Source organism: Carassius gibelio, chromosome B17, assembly GCF_023724105.1.
Source record: "Carassius gibelio isolate Cgi1373 ecotype wild population from Czech Republic chromosome B17, carGib1.2-hapl.c, whole genome shotgun sequence".
Classification (NCBI taxonomy): Eukaryota; Metazoa; Chordata; class Actinopteri; order Cypriniformes; family Cyprinidae; genus Carassius; species Carassius gibelio.
Genome location: NC_068412.1, coordinates 23,749,004 through 23,774,346, shown reverse-complemented (window position 1 = coordinate 23,774,346; position 25,343 = coordinate 23,749,004). Strand labels below are relative to the sequence as shown.

The 25,343-nt window shown below is 39.0% G+C and overlaps 2 protein-coding genes across 12 annotated transcripts in view; one reads left to right on the top strand and one right to left on the bottom strand.

Moving 5' to 3' along the window:
• Positions 1-20,429, top strand: part of LOC127976178 (ral GTPase-activating protein subunit alpha-1) — a 72,151-nt gene extending 51,722 nt beyond the window's left edge. For 7 of the 11 annotated variants that reach the window (XM_052580419.1, XM_052580421.1, XM_052580418.1 and 4 more), the window contains 4 exons: positions 3,672-3,830; positions 5,743-5,870; positions 15,587-15,711; positions 18,621-20,429. In XM_052580419.1, the coding sequence (XP_052436379.1) occupies positions 3,672-3,830; positions 5,743-5,870; positions 15,587-15,711; positions 18,621-18,766 (558 nt within the window). In that variant the 3' untranslated portion in view covers positions 18,767-20,429. Of the gene's footprint in view, positions 1-3,671; positions 3,831-5,742; positions 5,871-15,586; positions 15,712-16,624; positions 16,656-17,986; positions 18,102-18,620 lie in introns of all 11 variants that reach the window. The other 4 variants (XM_052580420.1, XM_052580426.1, XR_008157744.1 and 1 more) reach the window with 3 other exon arrangements.
• A 1,088-nt stretch (positions 20,430-21,517) lies between these two features.
• On the bottom strand, positions 21,518-23,425 carry LOC127976182 (insulinoma-associated protein 2-like). The gene has a single exon (XM_052580439.1). The coding sequence runs from the start codon at positions 23,343-23,345 to the stop codon at positions 21,810-21,812; it is 1,536 nt and encodes a 511-aa protein (XP_052436399.1). The 5' UTR covers positions 23,346-23,425; the 3' UTR covers positions 21,518-21,809.
• Positions 23,426-25,343: the final 1,918 nt, after the last annotated feature.

Below are 25,343 nucleotides of genomic sequence, written 5' to 3'. Positions count from 1 at the left end.
TGGCAAAATTGTTAATGGTAATGAGAAAGTTTTTATATATATATATATTGCTCGATACTTTTTTAAATGTTAGTATTAGTATTAAAAAATGCCAATATGTTTATTGTGGATTTTCATGTTTTAAGATTGAAGTTCTGGATCTGGGACAAAGGTAGAATCCCTTTATCCATTAAGCATGTTTTATTAGGTTGTGCTGGTGTTAACCCTTTGAGAAAACTAACTAACTCTTTTAGTTAACTCTTTTAGCTGTTTTGGAATTTCGAACTAAAATAAATGATAAAAACATGATATAATTTAGCCATAATTGTTTTCACTGTGAAAATAGCCACATAAGTTGGAATGGCATTAAACACAAACAAACTGAGACAAAAAGGTAAACAACAAAATAAGAGTAGCAGAAATAAAGGCATGGTAAAAAGTAGCCATGCCAAGTCAGACAAATATATAACAAAAAGAACTGTTACAAGTTGTTAGTTTTAATAAAAATCAACCCCTGGGACATTAAAGTGTCCGTACTTGAAGAAACACCCGCAAATGTAAGTCTGCATGGGTATTTTTTTCAATTCACATTGGCAGCACAAATCTAATAATGTGCAGCATTACCTTTAATGAGCTTGGCTGGAAGGCTGTGATATGGGGCTGTTTGTGGTGCGGCCAGCCCCATGCCGAATGACCAATCGCTTGTCATTAGAGCTGTCCCCTCACTTCCTCACCCATACGTCTTCTGGGGCAGAGACGAGGCGATAAGGTGCTAATGCGCCCCAAAGACTTAATGAACGCAGATAGAAATGTGATATTGGGGAGGGAGGGAGGGCTACAGTGGACCGTAAGAGGGACATTTCATGGGGCGCTTATTGGGTAGTAAAGGGGGGCTCTAAATAGATTACCACGTTTAGTCTGAAATGGTCTCGCCTACAGCTTATTGTATCTTCTCTGTTTTTATGAGCTGGGCAGGTATGCTGAAAGGGGGGTTGTGGGATATTGTCGGGAAGATGTTGGACTGTAATTGGCTTTAAGCAGAAGGATGACAAGATGTTAGGTCCGTTTTTGTGGCCCACTTTTTTAAAGCAATATTTGTCCCTGTTGAGAGAAATGGAGGATTACGAATGACATGCAAATTAAAGTCAACATGATTTTACTTGTGTGCCATATTTCTGACTAAAACTCAGAAAATACTTAATCAGAAAGAAATGTAGAACTGTAGATTTGCAGATCAGTATTAGATTGATCTTCATATAGAAGTTAAAACAGACCAGCGAGAGGGTGATTTTAAATGATTTTAAATTAGTGAAATGAAAATTCAGAGAGAAAATTAAAAAGCAACATAGATGTACCATGTTGCTCCTGTAACACAATTTCTCATTACGGACACTTTTTCTGTTCATTTTTTCTGGTTTTTCTTGTTCAGTTCATCACTTCTTTTCCTGTACATTTGTACAAATTTGAGCTCAAATGATTGTAAAATGTACAAATGCACCAAACAGTGTTTACAAGAAACTATCTTTTTTTTTTAAATCAATTTAAACTATCTTTTTTTTTTTTTTTTTTTTTCATTTTAATGCATCCTTGCTGAATAAAAGTATAGTTTTTTTTTATCTTACTGACCCTAATCTTCTAAACAGTAGCAAAAATTGTTAAAGGGTTAAAGTCATCTAAAATATGTCACATATACATGAGTTTTTTAGGAGGAAAATAAAATGCAGAACTATACAAAACGTATCTTTTTAACACCGTAAAATCAAGGATTTATTCATTCATTACCATAACTGTGGTAAGCCAAATCACTTGTCTTCTATAATTCAAACTTTTCTTTTTTCTCTGTTTTTGTGTCATTGAAGTGACTGAGCTCATCTTGCAATAATAAATTTAATTCAGATCTGTATATCTTCTCATCAAAGGAAGGGCCTTTTGAAGTTCTACCAGAATGTTGCCACGATCTCCACTATGGGCCGCCAATCGAATGTGGCATTTCTCAGAATGATATAACATGATTAAACAAAGATGGCTGAGAGATGAAAGAAATCTCTCAGTCCAGACCACCTTATCGTCCAATAAAACTCCAATCATTTTGTCACACGGACACACACCCTGGAACTAAATGGCAGTCCCTGGTCTGCGGCAGTGCAGCTGAAGGCTGGATGTAATTCATGGCTGTAATCTGAGCACGAGGCATGAGGTGAAGTGGCGTGTGGGACGGTTGAGCCAGTGAAGGGGTTTTGGACTGCCGTCCATGCCCTGCAGGGGAGCTGAGGGGACCTCCACGCCATACACTGCTATAGTCCACCCAAATTAGATTGGGTCTGTCCCTGTGCTTCTTTGCCTATCATGACTTCTCAGAGGCAAATTGGATTTGCAAGGGCTGCTGGAGAGGTTATCCAGAGCATGATCTTCCGATAGCAACTCTAAACCATGTTAACTAGACACTAAAGCGTGTCAGCGCAGCCGCTGGTGCCACAGCACACACACATTGATTTCTCTGCTTTTTTTTCTTTCTTCTACTTACAGCTGCTGTTTATACTCTCTGAACGGTTAAAAAAAGTTTACTTGCCAATTGAAAGTGAATTGAGAAAATTTGTCAGCCGTTATTGTCCATGAAAATTATAATGAAAAAAAATATATTCTAGAATATATTTATTAAATATGATTTAATTATAATTATTTTAAAAATTAAATAATCTGTGAAATTAATAAATATTATTTTTTAAATATATTTATTTTTATTATATATTTATTGTCTTTCTGGCACACAATTTTGACTTAATTCAGAGAATTTATTGTATAAAAAACATTTACACTTGCCAATTGCAAGGGATTTGAGAAAATTTAGTGGCCATAAATTTTGTTTGTACTTCATCAAAATAAATCAGCACATATGTTTTTATTAAATATTTGTATTAAATCTATTATTTATCATAATGTTAAATAGTTTTATTTTTATTTTGTACTTTTATCTACTTATTATTTGTTATTTATATATTATTATTATTTTGTTACCTTAAGGCAGTTATGGCAATTATTTTGCTGCTTTGATTTTTTTGTTGTTGAACCATATAAAAACTAGTCACTCACTGCTATATTCATATGAAGGTCGTAGGGTATTCATTTTGGACCTGTTCAGCTTCACGTTCCTATGATCCTTGCTGTTTTAAGTAACTTGAGCCATAATTGCAAAGCTGTTAAAGAAATAAACAATGTCCATTGCTGAGTCCAAAGGACAGAGTTTGTCATTGACTGCATAAAGGTTGCAGCCGTCGCCCGGGACAGTTGACGGGTCGCTGCGCCCATGGCCCTGGCAGTGATTGAGCAGGTCCCGGGGAGATGGAGTGATCGGTGGAAGATAGATGAGAGGAGGAGAGACGGCAAGGTTAATAACACTGGAGTGGATAGCACTGTACCACGGCTACATGCAGTCAAGATTCAGTTCAAACCAGTTCAGTTTTTTATTTGTTTTGGAGAGCATGACGGTCATAAAATATGACCAGCATAGAAAACTCAAGGCTTCTTGTATTGTTTCAGAGTAAACTGACCCCACAATGAAAGTGAGGTATCACCATTCAGCATTAAGTTACTATAGAGGAACCATATCTTTGATAAGTATGCTTTAAATCTGTTTTGACAAAACCATAATCTTAATGACATCTTTTATGTATTCTCTCTCTCTCTCCATACAGCTGAGACACTTGGGTAACGATGAAGTGCACATCGTTTGGTCCGAGCACTCGCGGGACTACCGGAGAGGCATCATTCCTACTGAGTTTGGAGACGTGCTCATCATCATCTACCCCATGAAGAACCACATGTACAGCATCCAGATCATCAAAAAACCAGAGGTGAGCTCTACAGTGAACCAGTAAGGACAAAACTGTCATTGAATCATTTCTGATTCCTGTCTGTAACTGGACATGCTACAAACAAATAATTGTATGAATTAAATAATCTTGAATTTTTTTTTTTTTTTTTTTTTTTTTTTTTTTTTTTTACTTTTTACATGATGTACAAATTAAAACAAAGAAAATCTAACAATACAACCATACAAAAAAAAAAAAAAACAACAGGACTAATATAAACAAGACCTAATCATACATGAATTGTTACAAAGAGAACAATAATTATACATTATTCAGACTTTGAGGAAATCCACGAAAGGCTGCCATATAAATTGAAATTGGCGGTGAGTTTTGGACTCCAAGGACCATATCCTTTCCAATTGTATGACGTGAAACAATTCACTTAACCACACTTTGAACGATGGAGAGTCCTGAGATTTCCAGTTTAAAAGTATAATTTTTTCCGCAAGAGTCATGTGAATTCGTTTTTTTAACCAGTTTTTTGATATGGGCCTATGGGCTTAATGCATTCGAATTCCCTGAAACCCTGGTCCATACTTTAAACAGGAAAAAACTATTTTAACGGCTGCTGAACAGAGAGATCAGTATACAGTAAATCAGAGATATTTGTTTGTGCATCACATCCATTTGTTTTTCTGTAAACGAGCTCAATGTTTCGTACAGGAGACAGTGGAAGCATATCTGTCTCTGGGCACTACCAGCCATTGCTTCCTGCTCAGTTATGTCAGGGCTAATTGAATGAATGGGATTCTCAGAATCGAATTCCGCTGTGGAGATGGATCCGAGACGAGAGGCTCAGTCTTTCATGCAGTCTGAGGAAATGTAGAAAGATGGAGAGATAAAAAAAGACGAGGTCTGGCTTTTATGAAAGTCCATTTAGACCCCATTTCAGTGCATGAGGGCTATTCAGTGTGTCTTTTCTGCTTAATGTCAGGGATTTTTTTATGTAACAGGCTGAAATATGTTTTGACATTTCCATGCCTCCTTTTATTTGAAGGATAAAGCTGCTAGCTTATAGGATCAGTAAAGTCCTGTTCACAAAAAGATGATGAAACTAAGTATTTGCAAACAATGTTTTAGACCCAAACTATTCATTATGAAAACAAAAGTTTTACTGAATATAATGTTCTTTATCTGAAAAATGTCAAATTCACTATCATTCTAGAGTTTGGAGTCGATAAGATTGTTATTTTGAAATAAATGTATACTTTTATTCAGCAAAGACACATTCTGTTTATATAAGTATAAATCATTACTTTTATAATGTTGCAAAAAAAGTCAAACAATTGCTGTTCTTTTAGACTTTCTGTTCATCAAAGAATCCTGAAAATGTATCATGGTTTCCACAAAAATATTATGCAGCAATGATTTCAGCATTGAATTAAAAGAATGTTCATATTGCATATTAGAATGATTTCCGAAGTTATGACTGGAGTAATAATGCTAAAAATTCAGCTTTGATCACAGGGATAAATTACATTTCAGAAAATATATTCCATTACAAAAGTTATTTTAAGTTGTACTGATATTTCACTCTATTTTTTTTTTTTTATTTTATTTAATAAATGTAGCTTTGATCAGCATAATAGACTTCAATAAAAGCATGAAAAATATCTTAAAGGAAAACAAAATCCCAAACTCTATAAAATAAATAGGATCAGAATAAAAAAACAAACCATCACAATACAATATTTCAGACTCAGTGTGAAGGAGTTTATACAGATTCATTGTTTCATTTTATAATCTTGTCATGGACATTTTTCATGCTGAAAATGTGAACATCTGTGAGTGTGAATAGGCCTTAATACTGATTGAAATGTATGTTTTGCTGTTCACATTTTGCTCTTCATGGGCCATTAAGTGTTCATATATCATGTCATCTCACTTTCCACAGGTGCCGTTCTTTGGTCCCTTATTTGATGGAGCAATAGTGGATGGAAATATCTTACCCACAGTGGTGCGAGCCACAGCCATCAACGCCAGCAGAGCTCTGAAATCCCTCATCCCTCTTTACCAAAATTTGTATCCTTTTCCAGACTTTAACGAGTGCACATGATAGCTTTTGTCATGTTTAAGGTGGCAGAAGCCTATTATCAATGGTTTTCTGCTCTTTCCTCCTGCCATACAGACCTGGCTCACGTGTGACTTGTGAGCTGTCAGGTTGATTCTGATGGGAGCAGGTAGAGCCGCTCGATAATTATTGATGTCTTATTTCTCAGCTCTGCACATGTAGAGCACAGCTCTCTGTTCACCCAGTCATGCGGGTGATGGAATCATTCTGATCACTCTTCAGTGTCTGCTAACCGTGATGCACAGCCATTTGCTTTTGAAAGTCTTCTCTGGCAATTTAGTGGGGGTTTTTTTCTGTCTCCCTTTTTCTCTGTCACACGATCTAAACCTCTGCTGTTGTACTTAATCTTTTTTTTTAAGGCTAGTTAAACCTCTTTATTGTTATACATACAAGTTATTATTAATTACCATTACGTAATATTAGAGCTGTCAGCTTTAATGTGAAAAAAGTTAACTGAAATCTGTTTTTATAAATGATGTGTAAATGAAGTGCTGCAGGCTTTTATATATATATATATATATATATATATATATATATATATATATAATAGAACAATATACATTTCTTTACTGTCTGTTTTGATTAAGTTAATGCATGTTTTACTGACCGCAAACTTTTGAACAATAATGTTTATTACGTATTATAGTTTTGGGAATCTGTGGTTCCTATTTTGATTTAATTTTGATCCTGAACACTGCATTTAATTTATGAGATTAATTGCAATGTCTAGATCTAATGAATTGTCAGTCTTAATAATTAGTGGTGCTTACCAAGGTTGTTAGTTAGTGTGTTTTAGGGTTAGTGATTTGGACCTTTAGTATTAAACTTTAAAGCTATTGCTTTAAGTGATTTGGACTGGCGAGTGGAAAAAAATCTCATAGTTTTACATTTACATTACATTTATTCATTTAGCTGACGCTTTTATCCAAAGCGTCTTGCTCAGGGACACATTGGTGTCAATCAGTGGATTCGAACCCAGTTCTCTCCGACCAATAACATGCGTCTTATCCACTGCGCCAACACCACCCCAATTGCATTTACATTGAAGGATGAACCTGAGCCATAACTATAGACCAGAATATTATTAATGGTTGGCTCTTTTGACTCCTAAAGTATCATCATTTTGATAAGAAAAGAAAAGAAGATAGAAGAAAGGTTGAAGGCATTTGGTCAGAATGAGACAAGCAGCATGGATTTGAACTTGTTAGCAACAAACCACCCATCATCATTTTTGCATGGTCAAGTGCTACTATAAAAATCTAGTTTCTTTTCGTTTCCCAGTCTACTTTCTTTTGTCCAAAAACAGTTGTTGCTAACTAATTACAGCCACTGTATGCTTTAGATAATGTTCAGTATCCAAATGTTTCCAAGTCCAAGCCTCTCTGGTCTCCTTTTCTTTAAGAGCGCTCTTTTTTTTTTCTCGAAAAGATGCTACTTCCAGAAAACAAAGCGAAGTCGGAGAGGAGGGGAGAAAAGGGGAGAGAGAAGGGGGGGGGGGAAGCGATTCTCATCTGCCATGTCCTCCAAGCCAGAGAGATTGTTTGGCTCAGCTTGAGTCTTTCGCTCGCAGCAATCTCGCCCATCTGTGTGCCTGCGCGGAGCTCGATAGTGGACTGAGCTATTGATTGGCGTGAGCCGCACAGGTCGATGCTCCTGACAGCCTGAATTACAGTAATCTGTCATTATCGACGGATGTCTCTCCAAACCTTTTCTCTCTCTCCATCTTTCTCTTTTCTCTCTCGTGGTCTGTTTTTTCTGTTCAGTCTGATTCCCTTTATTTCAAAACTGTCCCTAGCTCTCTTTTTTTTCTCTTTCTTTGAGCGCCCCTCGCACCTTCTTTTCATTCTGTCCTGTGCGAATAATTGATGACTGGGAGGGATGGATGGCAGGCTAGTAGTGATTAGAAGGTCTATGTGCCAGACAAGCTGCTCTCCTGCAATGAAAACGGGCCGTGAGACTGAGAGGACCCCAGGGTTGGAAGGAAGGAAGTCACAGTATCTCCTGCTTACCTGTTGATGGTGCCGCCACATGCAGTCAGTGCCAAAAAAAAGAAAGCCTAATTGTCCCTCTAACATCCTCATATCTCTGAATCAATCTCTAACAGGAGGTGTGGTGTAGTAGTTAAAGTGCAGAGCTGGTAAAGTTGCTGGTTCAGTCCCCATAAGGAACTAGTCGTATAATAGAATGTGTGTTAAGTCACTAAAAGAACTGGACCAATAGAATATTTTGTTTTGGGATTTAGGCTACATGCTTTTGATTCACTAAAGAATTGAATCTTAAGAGTCAGTGATTGCATGAATTGGACTTCACTGGCAGCGCTCACATTGTTTCGGTTGATTTGTGTAATTTGAAAGATGTGGAAGTAGTTCAAATAAGTACACTTGGAAAGAATAAGTTGGATTTCAAGTGTTTTTCCATCCGTATAATCATACTCATTGTCTTCCACTTGAATTGCGTTGCACACTGAGCCTCAGTTTACCACTTTAAGTTTCACAGAAAAACTAAATTAGATTTGGTCTTGATGCAAATGTCAGGTGCTGTTCTTGCTGAAGAGGTCCTTATTTAGAAATGTTCAAATGATGCACCAGCTGACGCATGATCACAAAAGCCCCTCTTTAGCTCAGCAGAGACATGTGTTGTGAGGTAAATGATCTAGATTTAAGAAAGACAGACCAGCATTTTCCTTTTATAAAAAGTCTGCATTATGTTTTTTTTAAGCAATGTCAAAACATCTTTTTTCCCAAAATTATTGCCCTGAAACAAACTTTTTAATTAGCTGTTCTCACTTTTTTTTTTCCTCCTTCATCTCTTCTCTTTTCTCATTCTGCAAGCCAACACGCCTCAACCTCTCTTGTGCCTGACTCTAAGTTCCAGTTCCTTCTCTTGGCCCCGGGCTGCGTCCATCTGCCTCCCCGCGCACTGATCCCTCATTCGGCATGACTGTGAAATTAGGGCCTGGAATGGATAGAAAGGCGCCTCTTTGGTCTTAATGTCTGTTGGAGGGAAAGGGGGGAAAAAAACTGCAGATAGCAGGTAGCTGGCGTGGGTCAGTGTTATGAATGCTGGGCAGACAAAATAACAGGGTTCACCACAGATAGCACAGGACTAATCCAAAGGTCCATGTGTGGAAAAAGAGCCCAAGCTTGGGGCCTTCCAAGCAGCCTTAGTCTCTGAGGGCACCATGTTGGGTCTGAGTGATAAAATGTTCTGGGCTGCCATATGTGGAAGTGTGTGTGCGTTTTAAACACCCCACTTTGATTAGAGCTAGTTGACCTGTCTCGCCCCAAGGCTACCGGATCGCTACAGCTGCTAGTCTTCTTGTAACGCATCCTGGAATGAAGTGGATCTAGATCTGGTCCTTCAAGCCCTGATTGCACGGTGAGAGAAACCCACATTATCTGATCTGTCTGGCTCACGGCTGCGAGTTGGCCGGGGGGAGATTGGGTGTTGTTGGCTTGGACTCTGCAAGAAAAAAAAAAAAACACGTAAGTCTAAGAGTCACGGCCATCTTCCATCTGTCAGTGGTCGATTGGGATGCAGGGGGAGAGCAGGGGACATGCTAAGCAGCTTCCCAATTGGCCGTGCCAGTCCAGTGGTGTGTGTGGGACCGTTCCAGCTCCGGCATGACAGTGGGGGCAGGCCCGCTGGCTGCTGATTGGCAGCGATAAGTGCCGGGCTGCTGGGGTCAGCATATGGCAGGGCGTGATAGCGGAGAGAGTGGAAGAGCTTTGGGTCATAGCCTCCTTCCTTCTGACTCTGGCTTTTCCAAAGGCAACCGAGCTGATGGAAGCAGCAGGCCAGCGCTTCCCCTTTTGTCCCCATGCTTGAGCGGCCCGCGCGCACACACACATACACACTCGACATAGCCACAGCCAAACGCCTAACGGGCAGCGCTGCCACACACTGCCAGCTCTCACAATGGGCCTATTGTGTCCCAGTAACAACGTGGTTTGCTGGTGTGTGTGTGTGAAGGGGGATGGAAGGTTGCACTATTCACTAATTGTCCCATCAGTGCGATAAAGGGGGTGGAACAGATTAAGGGGGGGGGGGGGTAATGGTGGGGTCAGTGCTTAATTGCTTTTGCTATTTTCTTTCTCTTTCTGTCTATGTCTTTATTCTGTTTATTAGTCATTACTGTAACTGCACAAGCGACACCCGTCGCTGTTTTGTTTTTCCAGCACAGTTGACCTCAGTGGCATTAACATGTCTGTCAATCACTGAGCCAGCCACTCCTCCTAACTTCTCTCCTGTTTTGACCTGTTAGCACCGACAGCTTCATCCCCAGACTTTCCAGTCAGTCAAGCACAGACCGTGTGTGAATGAGTGAGGTGCAGGGTGTGTTGTTGTGTGGCCCCCTCCGGCTCGGGATAGATTGGTAAACAACAAGCTCCCTGGGGGTGCGTGGCAATGGGGAATGTGGCTCTGACTCTTACGAAGTGTTTAGGATGTGCTGCAGGCTTCTCTCATGGAGTTTGTGGTTAGTGTAGCACAAACGCATGTCTGTCTCTATCTGTCTGTCTGTCATTTTATTGCTCTGTTGCTCTGTCATTTGTTCTACCGTTATATCTGTTGTTCTATCTTCCTATCTATCTGTCACTCTATCATTCTTTTTTCTGTTCTTTCTTCTGTTCTTTCTATTGTTCTGTCTTCTGTCTGTCTGTCGGTCTCTGTCATTCTAACATTCTGTTGTTCTGTCTATCTGTTTGTACGTCTTTCATTCTGACTGTCTGTCATTCTAATTTTATCTGTCTGTCATTCTATAATTTTATCAGTCATTCTGTCATTTGTTCTACCATTATATGTTGTTCTGTCTCCCTGTCCTATCTTACTGTATGTCTTTCTGTCTGTCTTCTATATTTTGTCTGTCTTTCATTTATTCTATTGTCATTCTGTCTGTCTATCTGTCCATCCATGTTTTTTTAACTGGTAGAGCTGTGAAGATAACCCACAAAATTGGCTAAAAATATATTTATAAGTATATAAGTATATTATAATTTTGTCCAGTGGCGCATCAGAACCTGCTGAAACTTGTTTGAAGATAAACACTCCTTGTGCGAATTCAGACCTTGACTGTTTCTGCGAAACTAAATGTGATTAAAAGAATTAATAGCCGTGGCATTTGAAAGCCATGGTGAAAAATCTCCACTCTCAGTAAAACCACAAAATCAGGTTACTGTTTAAAAAAGACATGCACAGGAGGCAGATGGCAAGCCCACCTTCACTCATTCATACTAATCAGGCCCACCACGTACGTGTAGCTCGGCGTACACGCTGCCCTCTCTGATAGCATTAGAGCTGACTTGCACATCGTGAATGTTAAATAAATGTTGCATTTGCAACAGCAGCACGCACATCACTTTCCCCCTGGGGCGCGGGGACAGGACACAGGGCGATAAATCGGGCCGAACGCTCTCGGGCCTGTATTTCACAAGCCCTTCAATTTGGTTTCAGCGGAGATTAATAGGAGAGGCTGTGATGCTGGAGCCCGGGCCCAGATCAGTGTCTCGGAGCCCCAGGCAACGGTGCATTAGCCTGGGCTATCTCTCCTCTCATCTGCTTGTGCCACGCGGAGACATTGGCCGTAATGATGGGACTATGGCAGCCAGCCGCTGCACCGTGCCTCGCTAATAAAATCACTGTTAGGGCCACGATATCAGCAGGCATCAGATGGAAAAATAAACCGATTAGCCTGCACTTCAGGGCACACATAGATTTCTGTAATTATACTCTGTAAAACTCCTCAAATTTGATTATTTGTGTGATGTTTTTCTCTGTCACTTTTCTGATCTCTTTCCCTCTGCCTCTCCAGCATTGGTGAGGATGTATTTGTATTGGCGGATTTTGGCTGCTTATATGTTCATTTGTAAGGTTTTTTTCTAAGTAGGTTTAATCAACATTTTAATATTTGCTGCAGAATTTTTTTCATGTGTATAAGTGGGTAGATCTGATTAGATTTCTTTATCGATGGCAGTCCTCTATTAATACCATTGCATTCTTCATTGGAAGTCATCTTATCTGAATCAAAAAATGTAATTAAACGAACACATCAAGCATAGTTTACAAGTGAAAACAACAGTCTAAAACTTTCCTTTTCATTATTATGGATTATAGACCGACTAAAGGTATTGATTTAAAGTTAAAGTGCCTTAAATTGTTTTTTTCCTTACAAACGTAGCTTTTTGCATCACAAGAGGCTAATTTAGAGACTAAAGTGGATTGCTTGTGGATTATTATGATGTTCTTATCAGATATTTGGACTTTTATTCTGACGGCACCCATTCACATTGGTGAGCAAGTGATGTAATCTCTTATCCGTTTTGATAAAGAAAGACACTCATCTATATCTTTGATGTTCTGAGGGTGAGTAAATGTTCAGCAAATTTCATAATTGGGTGAACTATTCCTTTAAGCAGCGTGACTGAAACTGTAAATCATCTAAGTGATTTCTCACAGGGTTTGACAGACGTGTCCTGACAAAAGCACCTGTGGAGACCCTGCGGTTTGTGGTTTGAGTGAGCGGACTCCTCTGTGCATGTCCCACCGGGTTGTGTGTGAAGACACGAAAGCTGTTCAGCAGCCGGACAGTGTCTCTCTCTGTGGGGCTGTGGATCCTGTTCTGGGTTTCTTTTGTAAGGTGCCAATGCTGTCCTACAGAGGAATTCTCAACACAGATAATAACAAGTGCACACCATGTGGAGAAAATGACTGATCATGTGTGTAATTAAAATGAGGCGTGTGTGTGTGTGCGCGTGATTTGGGACAAGCGTTCTCACTGGAGCTCGTCAGTTACTGTGCTGTGTTAATTTGCAAGGGGAGAGCAGGGAATAGCTCTGCTCTCAAAGAGTGGAAATATTGGCCGTGTGTCATCCTTTTACTGTCACACATTCGACCGTCCCAGAACTCTCGGATGAACTGCTGTTTCCAGGAACAAATGTCCTTTGAGATGCCCTTTTTTATTTGTTCATATTGTATTATATTATTCGGTTAGAAATTAGTTCAGTATAATGAATATGTTGTAGATGAAATTGAAAATTGGATTTTATTTGAGGTGACAAACTGGATGCAGAATTAACTTCAATTTAAAAATTTGAACGTAAAGAAAGTGAATTGAATTGAAATTCAAGTTCATGTAACTAACTTTTAAATAGAAAACATAAAACTTAGAATATTGAAAAGTTTGGGGTCAGTAAGATTTTAATTTTTTTTATGTTTTTGAATTTTTTTATGGAAAATAGAGTAAAAACAGTAATATTGTGAAATATATATATTTTAATATATTTTGAATATTTTAATATATTTTGAAATGCATTTAAAAATAATTGTGATGGCAATGCTGAATTTCAGCAAAATTACCCCAGTACAAAAGATTTCTATTTCAGATAAATGCTGTTCTTCTGAAACTTTCTATTCATCAAAGAAACCTGGAAACATTCTACTCTGTTTTAAACATAATAATAATAATAATAATATTAATAAAAAAAAATCTTACTGTTCAAAAATGTTTGACTAGTGTATTTCTGTGAAAACAGTAATGTCAAACGGCAAGAAAAAAAAAATCCTACTGACCCCAAATTTTGCAAACTGTTATTGCAAGTTAATTTTTGTTGATCCGGGGTGAAATAAAATTTCACTTCACAGAATTATCTGTGTTAATTATTTAAATTGTCATTCCAATTCATATTCCAATTCCAGTTTCCTGTGGAGTGTGGCCAATTCACAATCATGAATTAAAAGGGAGCTAATTCTTCAAATTTTCACATCATCATTGTTTTCTTTAGCCATTGGTTCTGACGTCTCTCAGAGGTCACTGGCATCTGCCTAAAAGTGTTCGCCAGACACCATGTTATCTTAGAGGAGTTGTCGGGTCAAAGTGGCTGACATGACTTTAACATCATGAAAAGCTTCTCCTCCTTTCCAGATGTGTGCTTCTGTTCTCCAGCGCTGCCACCGGCTTCGAGAGGAGGAGGGAACAAAATCAAGAGTAGCAGGAGTGATCAATTTGGAGGCTATCAGCACCAGCATGTTCAGAGTGCTGAATTAACACACCACCAGGGACTGTTCCTGGAGCCCACCATGAGCCCTTCACTCCTAATGTGCTAACAAGCTCACTTTTGCTGTCTCTTCAGTGGCAATTTCTCTCGTTCCTTCCAGGGCCCAGGAGTTCAGCGCGGTGACAATGAAAAGCTCCGTAGGAGGGGGGGAAGAGGCCAGGAGTATTTTCCCCCCTTCTGCCTTTCATCCACAAGGAAAATGAGTTTCTGGTAATGCACAAAAGGCTCTTTTTTATCCTCCTCTGCTCTTCTAGCATGTGATGCTTGAGAGGGCGCGAGAACCCGGCACGCACTCTCTTAAAAGGACTTTCTCCTTTTTAACAAGCCGTCATAAAAAAAACACCACCCATCAAAAATTCAATTACAGTGGATGCAAGGTCTGGGTTATTTGGGTGAATACATGGTGCAAAAAAGAGAGAAGGGAAAAAAGAAGAACTGTTTTTCTCTTTACCTCTCTCTTTGTGACACACAAAGAGCATCTGAAGTCAAGAGCGGAGAGGATTTGTTGTCTTGGTGACGGTGGCATTAGAGGCTCATCTCAGGTTCAGGATGGTGACCACATGTTGGGCGGCTCTGAGAGAGCTATTAAGAAGCACAGCAGCGGTAGTTATAACATTAAATATATGTTGTGTATATACAAGTCTATTTAATTTCTTGTGTATATAGGATTTTGTGAATGTATTTTTCCTGGCACGTTTTGTGGAATATATAAATTAGTCCATGTCTGTGTCCGTTATCTGCTAGTGGTTCATGAGACAGAGGCACTGTGCAGAACAGGGAGGCCACAGCTGAAGTCTTAAATTCATTTGTAGCAGTCGTGACTGAATATTTCAATCAGTGAGACTGTATGAGTGCTATTCTGAGCTGTTAACACTGCTCTCAAGGCTCAGTCACGTTCTGCTTACGGTTGTAGTACAGCATGTGTCTAATTACGTCGCACCCACAGACACTTTCTCTAGCTGCTTTCTCTTCTCCTCTGTGGGAACCTCTCACCCACTCGCGCTAGGGTTCACTGTCAAGCAGCGGGACCCGTCGGAAGGAAACAGGTCTGCTGGAGACAGGAAAAGGCAAACGACAGAACCGCGTGAGTGTTGCGTTTCCTAATGGAGATGCTTCCTACGTGTTCCTCTTCACCGGCAGAAACACCTAAAGATGTCTATAGAGCTGAGAATATCTTCCTCCTGTTCGTCCCAGCAGGACTCCTCCATCAAGTTTCTCCAGTGACACCGCATCCGTCGTTATCCGAACAGTGTGCTCTTGGTTTACTAAGTTATGAATGCAGCATAGACCATATGCCACTGGTCTACTTAATCAAATCGTCTCCATTAACAGAATCCCTCTGTTTTTAAACCCATACAGCAACTTAATCCAATCCCTTCCATTTACTCAATACTATCATTTTTCTTAACCGAATAACACAGACAGTAAGATGTCCATTGATACCCAATGTCACCATACATAAAGCAATGACAGCTTCGTAATACGGTTTACAGTATGATGGGAGAATTATTAACCCATGGCATCCTGGCTAACTGTTTGACCCCTATTGATGTGTTTTTGTCGCTTATGAAATCGATGCACCAATCTTGTTTGACTTTAACTCGTATGATTATCAGCTATGAAGAGAGAGCGAGATATCTGGAGACGATAGTCCAGCACCACTTGGAACCGACAACGTTTGAGGACTACGCGGCTCGAGTTTTCTGCCCTGCACCTTTCCACCATCTTCCCTCTGAAGCAGGTGTGCATTTACCAAATTAACTGATTCTAAATTCATCTGTCATTTGACACCACTCACTGCTCACCTTCACTCACAATTTCATTCAGTTACAAGCTTATAGGATCACATGCACACTTAATTTCTGTCAAGTCATTATATTTAAATTTTTATGCATTTTGCAGATGCTTTACGAAAACACTACCATTCAAAAGTGGTGGTGTTATTTTTTATTAATTTTTTGGAAAGAAGTCTGTTATTCTCACAAAGTCTGCATTTATTTGGTCAAAAAAGCAATTAAAAAAAAACTGTAATATTGTGATATTACATTTCAAACTCCAACTGGAGTTGATAACTGTCGTGCATCTTAATATTGTTGCAGAAACCAATTGTTGCAGTGATGCATGGAAATCAGAAAAACAACATTTATTTGCATTGATAAATGTCTTTAAAACTACTTTTGACCAATTTAATGCATCCTTGCTGACCTCAAATATTCGAACATAAACTTTTGTTTTCTGGGAGTCAAAAAAGCCATGGTCTTGGCATTGCTGAACTTGAAGCAAAGGCAGTCCCGAAGTAGCCGTAAGCCATTTCTGAGAAAACTAGATTTTTTTTTTAAGAGAATTGATCATTTCCCCCAATCACTCACTGAGAATGTAATACACAAATAGAGTTGTTATGCAAGCCTTTCATTGACACGCATGACTTTACACAAATTAATTTATTTAGTTCAGTCATTGCAACACAATTTGCTTTTGAGCCAAGTTGTGTATTTTATGCAAATCGAGTTGTTTTTCAAACCCAAAGCTTTTATTCTGGCTTTTTCCTGGTACCTTCTAAACCCAAATGATCATTTTTCTTTTCTTTCTTTTTTTCATTCCCATTTAATTTTTGTTATTTTTGTTATTTTGTTTATTTTATGTTTCCCCTTCAGATCATAATCTTTCACTTGTGTGTAACTAAAGGTAAGATTCCTGAAGATGCCGCACACTGAGGCTGCCTGATTGTCTTTTTCGTTGGTTTGGCTTGTAACAACGTTATGAGCTTCTTCTCTTTTCGCTTCATCTTGTTTGTTCGATTCCTTTCTACTGAAACGTGTTCCATTCTTTTTCAATGTTTTCTGTGTTTTGTACAGTGGGAAGTCTGGAGCATTCATTGCATGGCATGTTCACACAAGATTCACCCTAATACTGGCCAACATTTAGACTCCTCTTCACCTCTTTCTAGGTTCCTAGCATTCAAGTGTGTGTCCGGCATGATCTCTCACATAGCTTCACTCACCTCATCTTATATTCTCTATACCACACATGTCTGTCTATATGTGTAATTGTTGAATGGAATCACCAGAACGGTACAGTATAACAGCTTTCATGTGGATAATAGAGCTCAGCAACTTTTTTAGCAACCTTTGTTCCGGAAGTACTTTTCCTTTTTTTTCATAAGCGTTTTTGAAGATTCTTAATAAAGAGTTCTTCAAACAACTCTTGATCATAACAACACAACACAACATCACAGCATAACATGACCCTTAAGACTGGAGTAATGATGTTGAAAAACTTTGCATCAAAGAATTAATTTAATTACTGCTAATTTTAAATTATATTCAAACAAAGAAGTGTTATTTTCATTGTAGTGATATTTCACAATATTATTACTGTTTGATTGTATCAAACAAAGCATTAAAAATCATATCGAGCCGATATTTTTGAATGGTAGTGTAATTTTCTCTTTTTCAACAACCACAAAGCTCATGTGCAGGTATTTTTTGCAATGTTTTTTTATAAATAATGTTGCATTAAGTGAATGGCATTTTACTTCCGGAACCCTACTGCTGAGCACAATTGCTTTACAGAAGTCGTTCAGGTCCAGCTTTTTGCAGATGGTTTCCTTGTATTATTCAAAACCATTGAGTATTACATGAGGTGTTGCAGTATCGTTTCAGTGAGGTTGGTGTCACTGCATTTGTTTGTAGACTTAAGCTACTATTGGGTGGTAATCCTGACATCTTTTTGCATTGTGTGTGTGTGTAAGTCGAGTGTGTGTATGAATAATAAACCTTCATGAGCGTGTGGAGAGATCAGCTCTTGCGTTTTATGTGCACCTGCTACTGTTTTCCCTCTCGGCCTACTCACACCTTTATCTTGTATCTCTTCTTCTCTTTTTCTTCCTCCTGTCTTTTTTTGTATTCTTTCTCTACTTTCTCTTACATTCCACATCACTTTGCATCTTTCCCGTCCCTCCCCTCTCTCTTGACGTCCTCTCTATTTGCCGCTTCTGTCCATTCTCGCACCCTTAGAGAGAAATGCTGTGATTTTTCTGCTCCTTCCCAAACCTCAACTAGAAAACATTGGGCCCATCAAGGTAAAGGGAAAAGGCTTGAAACGGAAGGTCTTTCACGCTAGCTGTGAATGGTATGCTGGAACTGAAAACGGCAATGTACCTTCTCTGTTTTTTTCCCTCCCCATTTCTCTTTCACTATGTAGTTTGTGTATCGTAACTGCACCCCTGTTGGTCTCATCGAGGCACGAGGTGTCAGATCTCAGCGTTGATTAGTCCCAGCATCCCCTGTGAACTTCACCCACAATGCACTGGTGCATAAACCTCTCACGACCCTCAGGAAGGGGTTTTCACACTTATTTTGCTCTCTATTGGTTACTTCTGCCCTTTATGTACCATTTGCCAAAATTAGTCTAACCGAGAGGTTTTTCCCATTCCAATCTGAGTGAAATTCACAATGATCACTTTAATATATACATTTATTTCCCCCATTTCAACCCAATATGTATTTCATATTCTAATTCACAAACCCGAGCTACATGTAACCCTGTAATGAGATGTCATATTGGAGGTGTAGATGAGTTTAGCGTGTGAATGTGACCTCTGTGATCTCTTGTCTTTTCTTCTTCCTCCACCCCATCCCTCCCCGACAGGCTCATGCATCGAGAGTCAGCTGGCCGAAAGTCCAGCAATACAGGTAGACGGGAGCGACTTAGCCTCGCCAATGTCACCTCGTGCTAGCAAGAGCCGGATGTCGATGAAGCTTCGCCGTTCCTCGGGCTCCGCCAACAAGACTTGACCTGAGTGAGCAAACACGCACACTTCACTCCGGAACTCCGCCCACTGCACTGTTAGAGACAAACCATGCCCTCTTGTCTGCAGTAACCATGCCCCCGATGCTGTCTGACTCCTCCCATTCAGAGCCAGAGTGATCAAAGATGACTGAAATGTTTATTTTTGTCAATCGCTGATGGGTATTGCGTTGCGTTTTACTTCAATAACTTCCTCTGCTGTTGTCGTGGCCGGTGCCACTGAAGCTGCCCACTACTAAGAGTACCAGTGGTCATAAAAAAAAAAATCATATTAAAAAGTTTTTTTTTTTTGATTGCCATTGTATCAACCACAACTTTTTATATTTGTACAGAAGACGCGACAAATTGATGGCGAGAAAAGTGTTCGAAAACATGTTTGTTGAGCAGATTTGCGTTTAAACTGAAGCACTTTTTGCTGTTACGCATTTCAGTTTGTTTTCACTCCTAGTGTGGAACATGTTTTTATATAACATTGGCACTCACATTTGTTTATTTGCTAGTTTTCTTTATGGATCAAGGTTTATTGCAATTTGTATATTCCGTTTTCTCTTCATTAGAATGATACTGATTTTTTCTTTCATGATAATATTATACTGCCCCTTTGTCATTTGTAACGGTTATTTGTGCGTGTATATATCTATAAATATAAAATATATGCATATTTAATGTATGTGTATAGTGTATGAACAGTATCTGATCTGTGTACATATTTAACAGTATTTAAATCAACCAAAAAAAAAAAAAGTCAAAAGGCCACATAGAACAAGTCAAAAAACAAGTCTTCAGCTTGATTTTCTGTCTGTATGGCTAGATTTTTCATCGTTTTGTTTTGTTGCACAGCAGCCTTAGAGACGAGCCCATGCAGGTTTATCAGCATTAATCATTTGACTGCAACACTTTTTTTGATTCATCTTATCTTAGATGGGATTTTTAAGGAAAGTCTGAATGAGTTGCCACATTAACAGGTCTAGCAGGGGACATCGAAGTTGCCAAATTGAACCGAATTACCCGCTTCAGGACTAGTTCAGCTGTGGATGGCATGTTTTGAGACAGTTGAACAGCCTTTTTTTTTTTTTTCTAAATGTGTAGATTTGGAAGTATACAAAAAAGTTCTTTGGTCTCCCCTTTTCTGGTTAATTTTGAACGTTTAAGGGATATAAGGGTATGTGGCCCTGTAGATGACGGATGCAAGCTATAACCATTACCATGTTTAAGATAAAATCCAGTTTGTATATTTTCTTGAAAGCTATGCGAGACTTCATGAGGGTCAGATTTTATTATTTTAATTTTTAAATCATTTAGAAATTTATCAGAAAAAAATATATATGTTGAGTTGAAATCATGCAGCACCCTTCTGGATGTGTATTAAAGGCCTGCACACAAGCAACTGAGAACTGTGCGTGATTTAAAGAGGGAAAAAAAAACATCCTCATGGATAGATTTTGTGTATGTTACTACTGACCAAATGCTGCATGATTCCAGTACTAACTGCATGTGTTGAGATAACAGCTGCACAACACACAAGCACATGCACAGACCCACAATACTGTCATATGCTAGTATCTCTATCTATACATTTGTATCGGATGTCGAAGGAGAGTGGATGTGCAACTACACTTAAGAATAAAAGTATTCTTACAACATAGCAAATCCTGTGCAGTTACTGGATGCATCAAATGTTTTACCAGTTGTGATTTCTTTTTTTCTTTTTAAGTGTACTGATTTAGCTCCAGTGGATTTGCAAGTTTATTATTTCCAGTGCAAATAACACATATGCTACATTCAAAAGGATATTTGAAGACTTGATTTATTGACCTCTTGATTCCCCCTTAACAGCTGAAAATGACTACATATGAAAAAATAAATATGACACTTGTGGTTTATTACATGTAGGCCTCTAAAAGTCTTGATGTATGCTATGGCATTTCCTGGCAGTTATGATATAAATACATTTTTTGCAGCTATTGTTGAAATGCACAATGCCTTCATGATCTAGAAATCAAAGCACCTTCTAAGACGATTGAGAATATACATGAGCTTTCCATGGGAGCTACTTTTACAATGAGACACAAAATATATTAATACACTTTTCCCATAATATAAAGACATACTAATGAAAAACCTGCTGTGAGCCTTGAGTTTCAGCCTGATAGATTTGGTGTTTTCCCACTATGAACATTTATTACATTTAATCTGGCAACATTAAGTACCTTTAAGGAGTAACAGTTTATTTCTTAAGTAATAATTTATATAGATGTGAAGAAAACCTGAAAGGGGTTATAATAATCAGATTTGAATGTGTATGAGCAAAGTATTATATACAGGGTTCACATAGTCATGGAAATATCTGAAAAATTCAAAGAATTTTGATTTTCGGGCCAGAAAAGTTATTGAAAATAACCAGAAATTATGAAAATAACTTTTTAAATGTAAAAAGAAAAACATGTATTTTTTTACGTTTTAACATCTATATTTCTTGGTTTTCTCAGTTGTGATACATTTAGTTGACAAGAAAAAAAATCAATATTTAACATGTAGATTTCTTGTTATTCTCAATACTGATACAATTGCTTGAATTTATTTTATTTTTTATTTTATTTTTAATCTTTAAAATAATAAAGACCATGAGAAATGTCTATAGTTAATATAATTTTCATCTCTTGATTTGCCTTTATATGTATTTGTGTGTGTGTGTGTGTGTGTGTGTGTGTGTGTGTGTATATATATATATATATATATATACACACACACACACACATACATACATATATACGTATTTAGAGCGAGGATCAACTGGGAAATTCATGCTCAAAAATGAAGGCTATATGAACCCTGCATATAATGTCTGTTAATAACTTGGTGTACTAATGGAGGTGATAAAGTGACACCCAAGTTTATCAAAGGTTACATAAACTATTTCTGCTGTCGACAAAGAAACCCTGCAAGTTCAATATTCCCACATAAAGACACCGGACCTATTATTAGTGATAATATCAACAAGTCGTTCGACTTAATCTGAAGTGTCTGAGATCAGCATCCCGGCCTGACGGCCATCTGTAAGAGCATCACCTGTCTGTTCTCTGTCGGATGAGTCTTGTTGATGTGTCTGGTCAAACCTGGAGAACTGAAGAACGTGGAGGGACAGTGTTTGCATGAGAATATCTGCTGTTCTCCAGGACTCAGATCAGGTCTGAGGAGTAAGTCGTCTCTGACCGCGTGCCAGAGTCGGTGTTTGTCCCTGATCTCCGCGGAGGGGAAGTGCGCTCCGCACAGGTGACACGGGTAAGTGATGTGTCCGCTTTCAATGTGAACGTATGTGGATGCTTTGATCGTCTCGTGCGCGGCCAGGTGTTTCCTCAGGTAGGCTTGCCTGCGGAACTTCTTGCTGCAGTAGTGACACTCAAACACTTCTTCCGGAACAGACGAGGGCAGATAGGGGGTGCTTGACCTGTCGGGCTCCTCGAGACAGTGATCGAACAACCTCGAGCTGTCCGCGGAGCCGATGCGCATCTCAAAGCACTTCTCCGAGGACGGTAACCTTTGGTCCAGAGGAGGGTCTTGGGATCCCCTGTGCATCATGTTGCTGTCCGGTGCTGATCTGTGCTGTTGGGAGCTGTCCGGACTCGGCTGGTGCTGACTGTTCAGTCTCAGCTTGCTGGCATTCTCCTTCCCCTCCACTGAGGTCTTCTCGTGGTTGCGCGCCTCCAGGGGAGACTTCTTCGCGTCTCCGGTGCTCAGGTTGCGAGGTTTGTGCCATCTGCGATGGGACGCGAGGTTGGCAGGACAGCTGAAAACTTTATCGCACTCCGGACAGCGGTACTCAACCCGGATGATCCTGGAACATTTGTGTTGGGCTAGAGAAAACGGATCAGGGTATTCTTCCTTACAAAGCTGGCAGATGAACTCACCAAGCGGTTTTTTTCTACCACTTTGCGGTGCTGGTTTTGACTCGGGGCTTTCTTTTTTTATTTTAAGCCCTAGAACCGGTGAGGTGGTGACTTCGTCTTCAAAATTTAGCTTTCTGATGACTTTAGGCTTTTTGGGTGGTTTGCTTTTGCGCTCTGAGTCCATAAACGCGCGTTTTACGCACTGGTGAAAGGCAGGGTAGGTGGGCACCGATGAGGGCACCGGTGTGCCAAACTTCATGTCAGAGTGGTTCATTAGCAGACGCTCGATTGAAGACACTGGGGTGGCCAAGGGGAACGACTCAGCCATGGCTGGTGAGCTGAGACACCTGTCCCAAAGCTCCGTGCTGATGGGTTTGATGGGGCTGTAGGAGTCGGTGCTGTTGCGCGGAGATGACGCGCTCGGCTCCGGATGGCTGAAGTAGCTCTGTGCGTAATCGAAGCTCTCTCCAACAACCCCTCCAGAGTCCTCCAGAAGATGTTTAGGACTCACATCACTTGTCCATGATTCTGTAATCGGTTCCAGCACATCCTGCACACTTGCATTTGGAGTTTGGTTTGGCAAGTCCTCTTTGCGCGGCTCTTTTTCTTCTTGCGCTCGCACCTTGTAGGATGCAGATGAGGCTCGCTTACTCCGTTTCACTAAAAATCCTCGTGGCATCTTCACCCAAAGTCCAGATGAAAGTACTAAGGAGAAGATGTGGGCTGGATACTGTCGTCGTGATTCGCCCCGCGCGAGTTTTATCCTTTGGGTCGCCTTCAAGTTCTGTGTGAGGTCACTCTCAGTGCCGCTGTGGTGCCCAATCAGTGCTGACATTCACGAGGAGGGGGCGAGCATTAATGAGCTGTTCCAGTTACGGATTCATTTCTAATGGGCACCAGATTGTTATCTCAAAGGTCTCAAGGGATCGATGGGCTCTTTAACCTTCCCATGTTTTACAGTTTACTGTTCAATAATGTGCGATTAGTCCACCAAACAAGTTTAACATTAAATCAGTTTTAAATATGCTACCCTGTCCCGAGACAAAATATTATTTACTAATACCAGTAATAGTAATATTAATAATTACTTATATTATTTTAATATTATAATTATATATATATATTATAATATATATATATATATTAATTTAATTAAACAAATAGGCTAATAGGTTTTTGTTTTGTTTTTATTCTTTATTATTTCGATTCAGTTAGTCTGCCAAACGGTGTAGTTCAGCAAATATTGTTATTAGCTTTAACTGTTGCTTTGATTTTGTTTTTATTATTTTCTTTATTTCATTATTTTGTAAATAAATGTATAATAATAGTATTATTCCTTAATAAGTTTATTCAAATAGCCTATGCAAATGAATAATTTCCCCTAAATATAAATTTAAATATTTTTTCTTCATCTCTTTTTTTAAGTGAAATGTCCATATACAGAAATCGCTTTCTATTAAATTAAATGTGTTGTCTTGAAGGTATTTTAAGACCTGTTCTCTTACACGCTCTATTACTATCGCAGTGTTTTCTAAAACAACAGTACAGGCTACAATACAAGAACAGATCATATAATAACTGGTGGTCAAACACAAGTGTGCAGTGAACGCTGGGAATCCGCGCCGCTGGTTTTCTCATGTTGGGGTGTTTGGGGTCAGTCAGCTGCTGATAACCTGCAGAAGCTGCGGACGCTGATAACAGACGCAGCTCTTTATTCTGTGGAGCAGGGGGCGGATCGAATGGATGCTGAAGCCACAAACCTGTTACCATCCCATTATGCTGAGCTGGGATTCTCCTCCCAGGACACTCATCTGGACGGCAAACGGGCGTGAGAAAGCGCCGGTGGAGACGCCTGCATGGCCGGTTCATTGAGGTGACGATCATTTGCACACTGGTTAAAGAGAGTTTACTGATTGAGAACATAGTAGCATACACATTACAGACAGACAGACAGACAGATAGACAGATGATCAGCTCCAGCATCAGACTCTGGCAGCTTTATACAGACAGACTGTTGAATAATTCATGTTTAATCATCTATAATGAGGGCTTGTGTTGTATTTATCACTAACACAGTTATGGTCCATTAGCTTCAAATTACCACATGCACGTCATATCGATCAAATAAACAAATAAATATATATTTAGAAAAAAAAATGTTTAAGAAGAAGACAAAAAAAGGAATGGTTCACTCCATTAATGCACAGTATCCATCACTTAAAAAAAAAAAATCAGTTTACCAGTTTACCAGAGTAGGTGCTTTTGTAAGAACTTTTGCATTAATAGACTAATTAGAATCTTAAATGTTTTAGTTATTTATATATATATATATATATATATATATAATATGCATATGTATACATCTATATTAATCAAAGGTGATGGCTGCGTGTGATTTATGTGTGAACTGAATTTCCTGTTTATTACAATCTGTCGCTCTCTTGTGGAATATTCGAGTAATTGCGCTTTTACTGTTTATGCCAAGACATTTCCTTCTTTTATTCATTCACCATCTCCCTCTCTCTCTCTCTCTCTCTCTCTCTATCTCTCTTTCTCTCTCTTATTATTTTACTGTGTCTCTTTCTTTCTTTCCGATTTTTATACAAAAAAACATACAAAAACATACAAAATTAAAAAAAAGTTTAACACTGTAATAGAAGTATTTCATAGATAGATA